The sequence below is a fragment of the Scyliorhinus torazame genome, chromosome 21 (genome assembly GCF_047496885.1).
Source record: "Scyliorhinus torazame isolate Kashiwa2021f chromosome 21, sScyTor2.1, whole genome shotgun sequence".
NCBI classification, from domain to species: domain Eukaryota; kingdom Metazoa; phylum Chordata; class Chondrichthyes; order Carcharhiniformes; family Scyliorhinidae; genus Scyliorhinus; species Scyliorhinus torazame.
In genome coordinates this window covers 120,853,997-120,869,632 of record NC_092727.1, presented here as the reverse complement: position 1 = coordinate 120,869,632, position 15,636 = coordinate 120,853,997, and the positions used below count along the sequence as shown (strand labels likewise).

At 44.6% G+C, this 15,636-nt stretch overlaps 1 protein-coding gene across 4 annotated transcripts in view; it reads left to right on the top strand.

The window, feature by feature from the left end:
• The first annotated feature begins 1,600 nt into the window (after positions 1-1,600).
• scrn2 (secernin 2) overlaps positions 1,601-15,636 on the top strand; it is a 30,589-nt gene continuing 16,553 nt past the window's right edge. The window contains exons 1-4 of one of the 4 annotated variants that reach the window (XM_072487420.1): positions 1,601-1,765; positions 7,301-7,394; positions 10,576-10,750; positions 14,678-14,859. In XM_072487420.1, coding sequence (XP_072343521.1) covers positions 7,339-7,394; positions 10,576-10,750; positions 14,678-14,859 — 413 coding nt within the window. In that variant the 5' untranslated portion in view covers positions 1,601-1,765; positions 7,301-7,338. The remainder of the gene's footprint in view (positions 1,766-7,300; positions 7,395-10,575; positions 10,751-14,677; positions 14,860-15,636) is intronic. The other 3 variants (XM_072487419.1, XM_072487421.1, XM_072487422.1) reach the window with 3 other exon arrangements.

Genomic DNA, 15,636 nt, shown 5'->3' with positions numbered 1-15,636 from the left:
AAAAAGCGTTCAGCTAGATTTTTGGGTCATAGGTTTTCTTCCTTATTTGAAGGTGCTGGGGTACAATTTCATGTACTACACTGTTAACTCTTTTCTCAGAGAGATATCACGGACTTCAATCTGAAATACCTGTCTCAAATCAAATACAGGTACCTGAAAGCAAATCTCAGGGAAACAGCTCCTCCCAATGGGAGTGTGGGGTAATGTATGACTGACACAGCACCAAATCCTATAGCCCAGAAGGTTCCTGTTCTGATCAGTGGTCTCAACTGAGTGAGCTTTTCTGAGCAATCCTTGACCTTGGACAGAGCTGCCAGCACTTCAGGATTGTGCAAGGCCCAGAGTCTCCAGGAATTAAAGATACATCTTAAATACGTTTGTCATCTGTCCAATATTTGATCATAAACCACACTGCTAACCTTTCCTCAGATTTAATGGTTTTAACACAAAAAATGTTGCTATTAGTGTGTTACACTGATTTAAGCTGACCTTAAAATGACCCTTCGTGTTACCTATGACTCACATTAAGCTTGGAATCCTCCTGAGATTGACAAACAAGGCATCCCATTATCAGATTTTCCAATCTAAAGAAATGGGTTGATTAAGCTTGGTTTAGTGCGTTTGTTACCTTTCATCCACACAGTCCTGGGGTTACGTGTGTCATCTTTGATTCACATTAAACAGGATTTTGTATGTGACACACCCTGAGATAGATTTGCTGTGTCATCTAGGCTAGCACTCCAGTGCGGCACGAAGAGAGTGCTACACTGTCAGTGGTCTGGTCTTATGGATGAGCCATTAAATTGAGACCTTCTTAGGTAGATGAAAAGATCTCATTGCCACCATTTCTAGGAAGAGCAGGTGAATTATCCCTCATCCACCATCATAAAAAGCAGATGATCTGGTCATGGGTTACATTGCTGTTCACCAGAGCTTGCTGTGCACAAATTGGCTGCCTGGTTTCCCACATTACAACAGTGACAACACTTCAAAAGTAAATTTAATGCCTGTAAAGTGCTTTGGCTGTCTGGTGGTTGCGAAAGGTGTTATATAAATGCAAGTTTTTCTTTTCTGACAGACACCGAGACAGATTTGGAGTATTATGTCTGACGGTATGGCTGGGCACTCCGTGGTTAGCACTGCGGCCTCACAGCGCCAGGGACCCGGGTTGACTGTGTGGAGTTTGCACTTTCTCCCCGTGTCTGCATGGGTTTCCTCCGGGTGCCCCGGTTTCCTCCCACAGCCCAATGATGTGCAGGTTAGGTGGATTGGCCATGATAAAATTGCCCCTTAGTGTCCGAGGATTAGACGGGGTTACGGGGGTAGGGTGGGGGCGTGGGCCTAGGTAGGGTGCTCTTTCCAAGGGTTGGTGCAGGCTCGATGGGCCAAATGGCACTGTATGGATTCTATGGAGCTGATAGATTTAGTATTATCTCGAAATTAGCTCATGGAGTCTGAAGGGTTAAGAGACATATTCTGTTCTAAGGTGCCTTACTACAGTTCCTGCTGTAGAGTGGGAGTAAGACTGCTGGGGGGGGGGGGGGGGGGGGGGGAAGTTAGCTACCGATGTGACGCTTTGGACGGCGAGATTATCTGTGTCTTTCTGATTTGCCACACCACACAGTACTTCACAGATAGGGACCGAAGGGTTAATTCACCACCTAACGGCGTGTGTGACTGTCAGCTGACCCTGAGAGAAAGAGAGAGTCAGACATTGATCTCCGCTCGGCTTTGAGCGTTGCTGGGACCCACTAAAGGAGGAAAGGTAGGTGCGGGGAGGGAGCTCTGCTGGGTGGCGATTGGAGTGAATATTTTCCCCTCCATCGTTAAATGCGGGCGCCAGGCACTGGAAATGCCGCAAACTCTGCAGGCGCGGGTGGCATTGTCATTGGAGGTGTTTGGGAATCCGCCCAAAATGCGGCTCTGCAGGCCCGCCTGTCGCTTGGACATTTTCCCTCTCCCGTTTTGCCCCGAATTTTATTATTGAGGTTCTGTTGGTTTGGTAGCGACCTTGGTTTTTTCCCCCCTTCCCCTGGCAGCAAAGGGCTGGAGACCGGCTGGGGGGGCCCGGGGGGATCCGCAGAGAGTGGCCTGAAACTGACACTGATCTGTAACTGTAGCCATTTCAAAATGATACAGTCACACTTCCGCTCGGGAACCAGCTGAGGCTCCCTGAGCACTCACACCTCCAGCATCAGGAGGCTCACTCCAACCAAACCCAGGCTGACACTCCCAGTGCTGTGCTGAGAGAGTGCTGCACTGTCACAGGCGCTGGCTCTCAGGTGCAACCTGACACCGAGGCCTTGTCTGCCGCCTTAGGTGAGTGTAAAAAGGGCCGGGTTAGCTCAGTTGGTTGGACAGCTGGTTAGTGATTCATTTCCCTTACTGGCTGAGGTTATTCGTGAAGGCCCCGCCTTCTCAACCTTGCCCCTTGCCTGAGGTGTGGTGATCCTCAGGTTAAACCCATCACCAATCATCTCTCCCCCCTCAAAGAGGAAAGCAGCCTATGGTCATCTGGAAGATGGTGACTTTGCTTCCTTTTGTAAAAGATCCCTTGGTGCTGAATGAAGAAGAGCAAGGGAGTTTGTCCTGTTCCCTAACCCAGTGCTAATCACATTACTGAAAAAGCAGAATACTGAGGTGCTGAGATCTGAAAAAAAAAATTGAAAATGCTGGAAATGCTCAGCAGGTCTGGCACTGTCTGCTGAGATCCAGTTGGCGACTTGTTTGTAGGATATTGTTGTCTGCAACTGGCTGCAAAATGCTTTTTAACACCCTGTGGGCAGCACAGTGGCACAGCACCAGGGACCCAGGTTCAATTCTGGCCTTGGGTGACTGTGTGTGGAGTCTGAACTTTCTCCCCTTGTCTGTCTGTGTGGGTTTCCTCCGGGTGCTCCAGTTTCCTCCCAGTCCAAAAAAGTGTAGTTTAGCTGGGATAGGGCGGGGGAATGGGCCTAGATAGCGTGCTCTTTCAGAGGGTCGGTGCAGACTTGATGGACCAAATGGCCTCCTTCTACACTGTAAGAATTCTATGGTTGGGAGAGATGGTCGAAAGGCAAGTTAATTGTTTCTGTCAATCGTCGTGTGTGGGCATCTGTCTAGGTTCCAGAATTGGTCTGTTTGTGGTCACTGCCCATTTAAAGAGACTGACTAGTTTCATTTATTTTCTTAAAGTGACCCGTTTCCAAATATTGGTGTATTTTGTGATAATGCCTTCACGTTTGTATGTGCTGGGGTAGAGTAGCACATTTCCACATTACCCACCCCACCAAATGGCCATTTTTCATGCGTGGGCCTTGATGGTAAGGCATCACCCTGATCCTGTCCTTGTACACATTTTCGTGGAAGTTGACGGATAAGAATTGGGAGCAAGGAGGTAGTTCCATTATTTTTACTCTCATCCTTAAATCTGGGGCACTGAAGCCAATTATAATTATTCCTGATGCCTTGCCTGACTCAGCTATACAAGACATTGAAGCAAAGAACATCTGGATTGAATATCATAGTACTTCCCCCATTTTGACTGTCAAATTACTTTGTTGCTGCAAAGAGAAAGGTCTGGTGGTGGCCACGCTCTGGATTCCGGTGAAGCACCATGAGATGTTTATTGAGGGTGTTGCTCTACCAATCAAGATGGTGATCTGCTCAAAGCCTACGAAAGCACCCTGCTGATGTTACTGCACCTCACGTGACAGAACCAGCAGGAATGCATTCCCATGTGCATAACACTCCTCTTCACTTCATTAGTGCAATGACAACAATTAACATTTATACAACAGATCCCCTGATATATTATTTCTGTACATATATGCAATTCAATAAGACAGTCTCTATGATTGGATTGGATTTGTTTATTGTCACATGTACCGAGGTACAGTGAAAAATATTTTTCTGCGAGCAGCTCAACAGATCATTAAGTACATGAGAAGAAAAGGGAATAAAAGAAAATACATAATAGGGCAACACAACATATACAATGTAACTACAAAAGCACTGGCATCGGATGAAGCATACAGGGTGTAGTGTTAATGAAATCAGTCCATAAGAAGGTCGTTTAGGAGTCTGGTGACAATGGGGAAGAATCTGTTTTTGAGTCTGTTCGTGCGTGTTCTCAGACTTCTGTATCTCCTGCCCGATGGAAGAAGTTGGAAGAGTGAGTAAGCCGGGTGGGAGGGATCTTTGATTATACTGCCCGCTTTCCCCAGGCAGCGGGAGGTGTCAATGGAGTCAATGGATGGGAGGCAGGTTCGTGTGATGGACTGGGCGGTGTTCACGACTCTCTGAAGTTTCTTGCGGTCCTGTGCCGAGCAGTTGCCATACCAGGCGGTGATGCAGCCTGATGGGATGCTTTCTATGGTGCAGCTGTAAAAGTTGGTAAGAGTCAATGTGGACATGCCGAATTTCCTTAGTTTCCTGAGGAAGTATAGGCGCTGTTGTGCTTTCTTGGTGGTAGCGTCGACGTGGGTGGACCAGGACAGATTTTTGGAGATGTGCACTCCTAGGAATTTGAAACTGCTAACCATCTCCACCTCAGCCCCGTTGATGCTGACAGGGGTGTGTACGGTACTTTGCTTCCTGAAGTCAATTACCAGCTCTTTAGTTTTGCTGGCATTGAGGGAGAGATTGTTGTCGCTACACCACTCCACTAGGTTCTCTATCTCCCTCCTGTATTCGGACTCATCGTTATTCGAGATCCGGCCCACTATGGTCGTATCGTCAGCAAACATGTAGATGGAGTTGGAACCAATAGATGGATGTCTATTCCTTTTTGGTAGAATGCGGCATTCTTGAACTTGGCTACTTGCAACATCAGAAGTGTCCTCATTTTCTGTAGCTGCTAATTCTTGAGTGGTTAATTCAGTGTCTGTCACTATTGGTATTCAAAAGTCCTCAAACAGAATCCGAACTCATCACTGACTCTGATCTCTGGTGCAAAGTATAGCTCTCTAGATCTTCTAATGTTGGACTTCTTGAGAAGTTTCTGCAAACTCACTTCATGCAGCAAGTAACTGATGAGCATTATGTCACCAAATTTATCGCCTGTCTGTATGGTGTATGATATTGGACCTGTCTTCACCAGGATCATAGCTGGTACCCATTTCTTCTTAGTGGTGTAACTCCTAGCTAATAACATGGTAACAATTGGGGGCAGGGCACTATATTAACAGTCGATTGCAGTCTATAAGACTGTTTGTTATTAAATGCTGGGACTTCAACTTGATTTTGGAATCTGTGATCAAACATATAACTGTGTTTTCGAGATTTTTTCCTTCCTAGCAATTTATGCTTGTTGTTGTCATTTAACAATCTCTGAAGTATCAGGTGGAGTTAACAAATCAAACTGTGTTCATAGATTCCTCTTGAACAACAGCATTGCCAGTGAACTTTGCAAGGTAGCATGTACAGTTTTCGGATAAGATATTAGAAACTTGTTTACTCTTCGTGATAATGTTCCCTGGTCCTTTGATGCTGTGACAGAATGCTTTCATGATAGCACAAAACGTTCGGCCAATCCATTCATTGCTGGATGATATGGTGCTGACCTGATATGGTGTATACCGTTCCCTTTCAAGTAATTCTCAAACTCCTTTGAAGTAAACTGTGTACCATTCTGCTCTGCTCTGCTCTGGTGTTCCAAATCTTGTCAATATTTTGTGTAGTTTTTCAATGGTCTGCTCAGTCATCATTGACTTCATTATCGTGACTTTTGGCCATTTTGAGTGCACGCTCACTAAGAACATGTGACCCTCTAGTGGACCAGAATAATCAATGTGTATTCTCTGTCATGGCTGTGTCATCAATTCCCATGTTTGTAATGGTGGAGTGTTCACTAGTTTTGCACAAGATCGGCATTGTCCAACTTTCCCTTCAATTTGGGCATCTAATCTTGGCCACCAAAAATAACTGCGTCCCAATTCCTTCATCCTCACCACACCAGAATATCCCTTGTGCAATTGGTCAAGGACCCTGCTACACAAACACGGATGAATAATCCCAATGACCCCTCGTACGAGAACTCCATTCTGGTCTGTCAACTCAAGCTTTTGTGTGATGCAAGGCTTGACGTTTCGGGTTTTACCTCTGAACATCTGACAGTGTTCCTTTTCAGACCAAGTCCATCACCTTCCCCATCACCGGATCAGTTCTTGCATATCTTTGAACTTGAGATGAAGTCACGGGTACACTATCCATGAGCGAGAAATAAAAAATATTGACACTGTTCTTCAGCATCATGCTTGACTTGTAATGGCAATCGTGATGGTAATCATGATAAAGTATCGATTTGCATGCTGATCTGACTTGCGATTACGCAAGTGTGTGCCGACAACCTCAATGACTATATTTGCAATCTCCTAGCTGTCAAAGAAGGTATACCTTTTATACGGCCCAAAGATTGTACTCCAGAGTCGATGATCCATCGAAAGAGTAAAATGACACCCATGAAGGTAATGGTGGAATCTTCTTACAGCGAAGATGATGCTCAAAGCTTCTTTTTCTAGCTGAGTGTAATTAATTCCTGCGCTAGTAAGGGTGCGTGAAGCAATGCATTCCTCTCCTGAAGGCAGAATGTGAGGCACGACTCTACCAACCTCACAGGATGAGGCATTGCAGGCTAATTGAAACTTCAACTTGGGATTATAATGAACCAACAGCTCGGACTTCTGTAAGGCTTCTTTTCCGTCATTGGATGCATTTCCACATTCTTCTGACCAGTGCCATGCTTGGTTGGCACATAGCAACGTGTGCTAAATTCGGCACAAATTTACCATCATAATTGATCCATCCAAGGGCGGCATGTGGCGCAGTGGATAGCACTGGGACTGTGGTGCTGAGAACTCGGGTTCGAATCCCGGCCCTGGGTCACTGTCCGTGTGGAGTTTGCACATTCTCCCCATGTCTGCATGGGTTTCACCCCCACAACCCAAAGATGTGCAGTTTAGGTAGATTGGCCACGCTAAATTGCCCCTGAATTGGAAAAAAAATGAATAAATAATTGGGTACTCTAAATTTATTTAAAAAAAATAATTGATTAATCCGAAAAATGATCTTAATTATATCACATTTTGAGGGCGTGATGCTTCTAAGATTCCTGATGTTTTCTTTGTGTAAACCGTCTTTGCCGATATGACCAAGGTAATTTATGGATGAGTTGAAACAGTCACACTTTCCCTTCTTAACTCAGGCTGTGGCTCTGTAACTGCTTCAGGGTAGATTCCAAATTCGTCAAGTGTTCCTGTTCACTCGAACCGGTGATGAATATGTCATCTAAATAACATTGCATTCCATTCAATCCACTTAGAATTTGATCCATGGATCTTTGGAAAAGAGCAGGTGCAGATGTTATTCCAGAAGGAGGTCTTCTGTAACAAAACAGACCTTTGTGCATCACAATGGTGAGTAGTGGCTGTGAATCAGCAGCTACATTCATCTGCAGCTATGCCTGGGAAAGATAAATTTTACTTAACTTCTGTTCTCCAAGAGTCCAGCAAACAAGCCTCCAATCAACAAGTCAATAATGATCTGCACACACAACTGGGTTATTAGTAGTTTTAAAATCTCCACAAATTCTCAGAGCCACCCTGCTTTAATAGGGGGATGATTGTTGTCGCCCAATCACTTGGTACAACCCGTTCAATGGCTCCTGTCCTCACTAATCTATATAGTTCTTTTTCAACTCTATGCTTGATGGTGTATGGTACAGTTCTAGCTTTGAGAGATTTAGGTGTGCTGTCTGGCTTGGTTTTTAGGTGTACTTCATTTCCAGTCATTGGGCCTAGTGAATCTTCAAAACCCTTCTCCTACTTCTTCAGAAGTTGTTGCAAGTTACTCTTTGAACCCACTAATTGATTGACTGTCTCCCAGTTAAGCCTAATCTTAGCCAACCATGCTCTGCCAAATAGAGCAGGAAACTTTCCACGGGCAACGTGAAGAAGCAACTTTGCTGTCTGCCCATTTGTTTCTACGCTCACCATAATGCACCCTTTTAATGGTACAGCCTCTTCAGTGTATGTCCTTAAGATCACATTTGATGATTTTAAAGGCAAATGCCTCAGCTTGTGATGATAAATTGTCTCGGGTATTAGTGATACTACCGCACCCGTATCCACTTCCATTTTAATTTCATGACCTTCAAGTTTCGGATATGCCCAAAAACATTGATGATCTCCCTACATTGACAAAACACCTAGCTTTTAGCTCTTGCTGTAGCTCAGTTTCACCGTCCTTTGAGTGATCTTGAGCTTCATCCACTAATTTGTAGACACAACTAGATTGTTTACTTGGATCGTTCTTCTTGCACTTTCTCGGTGTAGAAGAGGTTTACTGAGCCCCACACGCTTTGGCAATGTGGCCCTTGTCACAGTTCTTGCATGCACTTGATTTGCTCCAGTATTCCCCTGCTGGGTGTCCAACCTTTATGCAATGATGACATGTTTGCACCTTTGTAGCCTTGTCCTTGAGGTATCTGTTTTGTGGATCTTTACTCCAGCCCCTGTCTCTCATAGCAAGCTCCACAGATGTGGCAATTTCCACAGCAGCTTTCAGAGTTAAATCACTTAACAGTAAGCAGCTTTCTCTGAATTGCTTCACAGCGTGATCCACAAACCAGCCCTTCTCGAAGAGTATCATCAAGTGTTGTACCAAATTCACAATATCTAGCTAATCTCCTTAAAGATGCTACAAACTGAAAAATAGTTTCACCTCCTTCCTGACTATGGCGGTGAAAACAGAACCTTTCTGTAATCAATAATACTTTAGGAGAGAACTGTCCCTCTAAAATTTCATTAACTCACTGACAAATTTGTCTCCTGGTTTTGCTGGGTGAACAAGAATCCTTAGCAGCATAAACTGAGCTGAGAAACATTTGGGTCCTCCGGTGTCTGGTTAGCTATTAAAAACAATTGGAATCTTTCTTCGTATGAATTCTATGTTTCATAATCCTCATCAAACACATCTGTGGTGCCCTTTTTTCCGCCATTTTTGGATCACGGTTCCTAGGATCTTCAATTCCTTATTTCCGGCTTCGTTGGAAAATATGGAACAAACAATCCCTCGAACAAGCAACTGGGAAAACTTTCTCTTTTCGCCTGAGTATTTTGACTTTTTGCCTGAGTAGTGGCCCATGCAGAGTCAGCAGACTTCGAAATCCCGGTTTCCCGTAGTCTGATGTCCACAGTTCCTGCAGCCCAGACCCCACTCACTTCAACACAAGCAAGTCTTTCCGGACTGTCGATCTTCTTACTCACACTTGTTGTTGAAAACCTTTTGTTTGCCTCCGCATCTACGGCAATGATTTGCCCGACGTCTGTATGAAGGAGAGTCCAGTCCCGAGAGTCTACTGTTGCTCCCGATGCCATCCCGCAGTTATGATGTGGAGATGCCGGTGTTGGGCTGGGGTGGGCACAGTATGAAGTCGTACAACACCAGGTTAAAATCCAACAATTTATTTGGAATCACTAGCTTTCGGAGTGCACCTGAAGAAGGAGCTGCGCTCCAAAAGCTAGTGATTCCAAACAAACCTGTTGGACTTTAACCTGGTGTTGTAAGACTTCTTACTGATGCCGCAGTTGGTCAACGAAAATCTTCCCAGCGATTTTTCTGCCTCAATCCTCATCGCCAGTTTCTCTCCTGTTAAAATATGATGAGGGGTTTAATGAATGCCCATACAATCAAGATGGTGAATGCCCAAAGCCCGCACTTTGCTGACGTCACTACACATCATGTGACACATAAGCAGCATGTTATGTATTCCCAGATACATAACATTAACCCATTGGGAGAGTAATCATAAAAGCAACATACTGTGGATGCTAGAAATCTGAAATAAGAACAAAATACTGGATAAATTCAGCAGGTTTGGCAGCATCTGCGGAGAGAGAAACAGAGTTGACGTTTCAAGTCTGACAGTATCTGTGGAGAGATATCAGTTGAGCGGCACAGTAGCACAATGCTTAGCACTGTTGCTTCAGAGCGCCAGGGTCCCAGTTTCGATTCCCAGCTTGGGCCATTGTCTGTGCAAAGTCTGCACATTCTCCCAGTGTCTGCATGTGTTTCCTCCGGGTGCTCCGGTTTCCTCCCACAAGTCCCGAAAGACGTGCTTGTTAGGTGAATTGGACATTCTGAATTCTCCCTCAGTGTACCCGAACAGGCACCGGAGTGTGGTGACTAGGGGATTTTCACAGTAACTTCATTGCAGTGTTAATGTAAGCCTACTTGTGACACTAATAAAGATTATTATGTTGTTTGTCTCTAAATCAGTAAAAGTAAATGGTGACTTTCCTTGGCATGTTGGTGACACTGGCAAGGCTGGTGTTTACTGGCCATCTCTAATTACCCCTGAGAAGGTGGTGGTGGTGAGCCATCTTCTTGACTCTGTGTAGTCCCTGTGATGTAGTTTCACTCGTAGTACAGTTCGAGAGGGAGTTCCAGAATGTTGACCAAGCGAGGGTGAAGGAACAATGATATGTTTCCAAGTCAGGATGGTGTGTGTGAGGTGGAGGGTTATATTGTGTTAACACCTATATAACACCAAGGTTTATGAGGCTGACTTTAGTGTGATGCTTCTCCCTCCTACAGCATGGCTGCCAGCACCCTCTGTGCTCCCTCTTCCTGTGACTGCTTTGTCGCTCTCCCACCTTCCACTGAGAGAAAAGAGGTGATTTTTGGGAAGAACTCCGACAGACCACGGGATGAGGTTCAGGAAGTGGTTTACTTTCCTGTAACTGTGCACGCGCCAGGCTCCATGGTGGAGGTAAGAGACTGACCATCGTATTTGAATGTGTGAGGTTGCCCACCTGGGTAGGAAGAGCAGAAAGCAGGACATTAGGTAAATGCAGAGACCGCAGAAAAAGGTGGTAGAGAGGGATCTGGGTGTCCTTGAAAATGAACCTCAAAACAGTGGCATGCAAGTAATTAGGAAGGTAAGTGGAATATTGGGATTTATTGCAAGAGAGCTGATATATAAAAGTAGGGAAGTTGCTACAACCGAATAGGTGAGTTTGTTTAAGGAAGGCTTCAGGTGCTTTGGAAGCAGTTTTCACCAGGCAGATTACTGGGATGAGGGGGTTGCCTTATGAGTAAAGATTGAGTAGGTTGGGCATTTTCTCATCCGTTCATGGGATGTGGGTATCGCTGGCTGGACCTGCATTTGTAGCCCATCCCTAATTGCCCTCGAACTGAGTGACTTGCTAGGCCACTTCAGAGGGCATTTAAGAGTCATTGTAGTGGATCTGGAGTCACATCTAGTCTTGATCAGGTAAGGACGGAGAGCAGTTTTCCTTCCCTAAAGGACATTAGAGAACCAGAAGGCTTTTTGGGACAATCGACAATGGTTTCACGGCTTTTAATTTTTATTGAATTCATTTACGCCATCTACTGTGGTGGGATTTGAACTCGGATCCCAGAACATTGCCCTGGACTGCTGAGGTACCAGTCGTGACAAGATCACTGCGCCAGTGCCACTGTTGAGACGAATGAGATCTGATTTTAATTAAACATATGGAATTCTGAGGGGTCTGCATGGGGTGGCAAGGTGGCTCAGTGGTTATCACTGCTGCCTCACAGCGCTAGGGACCCAGGTTTGATTACGGCCTTGGGTGACTGAGTGGTGTTTGTATGTTCTTCCCGTGTCTGCGAGGGTTTACCCTGGGTGCTCCAGTTTCCTCTCATGGTCCAAGGATGTGCAGGTTAGGTGGATTGACCACGCTAAGGTGCCCCTTAGTGTCCAAAAGTTAGGTGGGATTACGGGGATAGGGCAGGGGAGTGGGCCTGGGTAGGGTGCTCTTTTGGAGAGTCGGTGCAGACCTGATGGGCCAAATGGCCTCCTGTGTTGCAGGGATTCGATCACAATAGAGGATTTGTTGATTCTTGGCTGTTGTTATTTCCAGTTGAGGGAGCTGGCAGCAAATGTTAAAGTGGGGACCCCCTTCCATGGGGAATCTAGAACTAGGGACGTCAAAGAAAACGTGTCTCCCACTTTAGACAGATATGAGGAGGAATTTCTTGGAGGGCTATTAGTCTTTTAAATTATTTTCCATGGTATTAGAACCTGGGTTTTTGAATATATTCAAGGCTGAGATGGACAGATTGTTGGCAAGGGAGTCCGGGGTTATGAGGGACAGGCAAGAAAGTGATGTTAAGGCCATAGTTGGATCAACCATGATTTTATTGAATGGTGGAGCAGGCTCGGGGGGCTGAATGACCTACTCATTTTCCTTATGACCTTGGGAACTGCTGTTCAGTTGTACAGGTACATCTGGAATCTGACCAATAGTTTACTGATTATGAATAAGAACAGAAAATGTTGTTCATGCAGAATCAATGGAGAGAGAAAGGTGATGAGGGAGGCAAAACTAAATGAGGAAGGACAATGGGTTTTTGCAAATGTAGCAATGTCAGTGTCCAAAGTTTCAGGAGAATTGGAGAGTTTTGTCCAGATTCATTGTCTGGAATCACAATTGGCTAGAAAGCCTTGAGAGAAGGTGTTTGGGAGGAAGCTGTGTAATTGGGTGATGCGTGCATGGAATTTGCTGTTTCTACCATAATTTTGACAGTACACAGTGCAAATAAGTTATCTTGAAAATCTGATGCAAACAAATTATATTTTTGAATCTGGTATCTTTTTCATGTTGGTAAGTCAATTTCAACATGTTATGCCATCATCTAGTATGTAATTATGCAGAATCTCTCCCAACATTTGCTGATACAGAATGATCTAATTTAACTCTGGAAGGGGGCATTTTCTACATGACTGCATTAATATTGCTATTGAAGCTCTTTGTCTTGCACTTATCAGGACAGAATCGCCAAAATACCCGATCGCAAAAGAGGGCAACAAATTATGCTGCATAAGAAGAGGATGATGTTTGCTTGGAGAGTGGACTCTGATTGGTAGAAGTGTTGCCATGGAAAATTCAGATCCAGGCATTGTGCCTTTTCAAAATTAAACAAAAAACGTAAGCACATAGCTCCTTGGTGCATTCTCCGTGACAGCATCTTGACCAATCAGAGCTGCCTGGCCAACCAATCAGCATCCTTTTCTCAAGCAGCATATATTGTTCCTTCCCTGGAAATTGGTATTCTTGCATCTGTCCTGTTGAGTGCAAGAGGAAAAACTTTGACCGGATGACTTTTTTTCTTCCAGCAATAATAAAGGACATTTGTGCAACTCTTCAATCCTGTTATACTGGAACTTGAATGTTATGGATATTCGGGATTCTTCCGTAAACATTTTCTTGTTATCTTCATTGACATGAAAAATATTAGTGTTTGAGCCAAGGCAAGTCTTCCATTTTCAGGGACTATGTGCAGCCAATCTTATTCTGGACTTGAGTTAAACCCACAATGGCTAAGTCAAATATATTGTGACTTTTCCTATTACACCACCCAGTTTCGAGGATAGTTTGGTTTTATTAAGTGCTCCACTTCGATGTTTGCTGCTAGCTACCTCAGCTGAAAATAACAACAGCCAAAAATCAGTGAATTTTCCCATCTGTGCTCTCCCATTATTAGGTTGGAAAGTCTGTAGAGTCCATACCAAAATCCAGGTTCAAACTTCCTGCAGAAATAGTCCAAGGGAGGGTGGAAAAGTAGGTGTGTTTTTCTTCACCAATGCAACTGAATTACACGAGGGACTTATATTCATTCTTGTTGTGGTGTAGATACCTTCCTTCTTAAGCAGTATGATACAACAGCGATGCAAGCTTACAAAATACTGCAGTAAATATATGGTTCAGTGTAGCAGATAAACAAACACCAATGGTTCTTTATTAAGTTCCTTGCGAAACAAGATCAGGAATCGGCCATATAGCCCCCTCAGGTCTGCTCTGCCATTTAGTTGGGTCATGGCTGATCTTCTATCGGTTCTGTTCATCTGCTTTGGTTCCATATTCTTCTGTACCGAAAAAGTGTAACAATTAAATTTTCAATTAAATAATAATCTGTTTTATTGTCACAAGTAGGCTTACATTAACACTGCAATGGAGTTACTGTGAAAAGCCCCTAGTCGCCACATTCCGGCGCCTGTTCGGGTACACAGAGGGAGAATTCAGAATGTCCAATTTACCTAACAAGCACGTCTTTCGGGACTTGTGGGAGGAAACCGGAGCACCCGGAATAAACCCACGCAGACACAGGGACAACATGCAGACTCCACACGGACAGCGACCCAAGCCGGGAATTGAACCCAGGTCCCTGTCGCTGTGAAGCAACAGTGCTAACCACTGTGCTACCGCGCCACCAATTAATTGTTAGCCTCTCCTTTGTGGCAGAGTTTTTCAGAATTTTACTACTCTTTGGGAGAAATTCTCCGGCCGCGCCCGCTCGGCAACCGGAAATGTCCGCCTGAGGTTAATGGACCTTTACATGGTCCGCGTGCCACCCATGGCCATCTTGTGGCAGGCGGGGCGGAAGAACCCAGCCCTTTGTGTGGAGAAAAGACACTTCTTGACATTGCCCTAAATGGCCTGTTCTGGATTGCTCCACATACCTGATTAAAATCCTGTAGTCATCTCGAGTGCCTCCATTTGACTGCTCTTTAATCATCTTCAAGGTACGATGGTACACTGTCTAGTTAGTGGGTTGGCTTGTTGGAATTCAAATGAATGCATGCCTCTTGAGTGCTCATTTTGAAAGAACTGTCTATATTTAATACAGACCTTTTTTTTTTTAAATTAAACAGTGCACATACATTGAAATTGAGCAGATTCAGAAAACGCATGCAGTGATTCTTAGCCGACCAGCCTGGTTATGGGGAGCAGAGATGGGAGCCAACAATCATGGTGTCTGCATCGGCAATGAGGCCGTGTGGACCAAAGAGCCCATCGGTGAGAGTGAAGCGCTGCTCGGAATGGACCTGGTCAGGTAGAAAATTATTCCTATTTTGTACTGCTTGGTGCTCAAGTCTTCAATTATAATTAAGGTGCAGGTCTATTGTGTCAATCAACATGCTTCAAAGCCAGTGGAGTAACTGTATACCAGTGCCAAAGTTAATTTATATGGCCTTCAGGAGCTTGGCATGATGGATTTAAATTTGAGAGCCACTTTTGAACTCAATTAAAATTCAACCGATAGTTTTTGAGTTAACGGGCGAAACTGGTTGGCACCATTTTGGATTGATATTTATCTATCCTTACTGGAAACAAAATACGCTTAGAAATAGCTGGGGGTTTGTTTCTGGGTGGTTGGTTGCGAGGTGCAGGCAACTTTGGCAAGCCAATATTGCCTATTCCTGACTATGCTGGGGGCATTAACAGTAAACTATGCAGTGGCATTAAGATGGCGTGTGGGGACAGTTGGAGTTAAGAATATAAGAGCATGAAAGTTCTTCTGGAACTGCATAAAGCACTAGTTAGGTTGCAACTAGAGTACTATGTCCAGTTCCAGTTAGCACATTACAGGAAGAATGTGGTTGTACCAGAGAGAGTACAGAGGAGATTTACAAGGATGTTCCCAGGAATTGAGAATTTTAGCCTTGAGGAAAGATTGGATAGACTGGGGTTGCTTTCTTTGCAATGGAGGAGGCTGAGGGAGATTTAGTTTAGGGGTCTAAAATTATGAGAGGCTTAGGCAGAGCGGCAATAAGGACTTGTTTCTCTTAATACAGCGGTCAATAGCCGGGGCACAGGGGAAACACTTTTT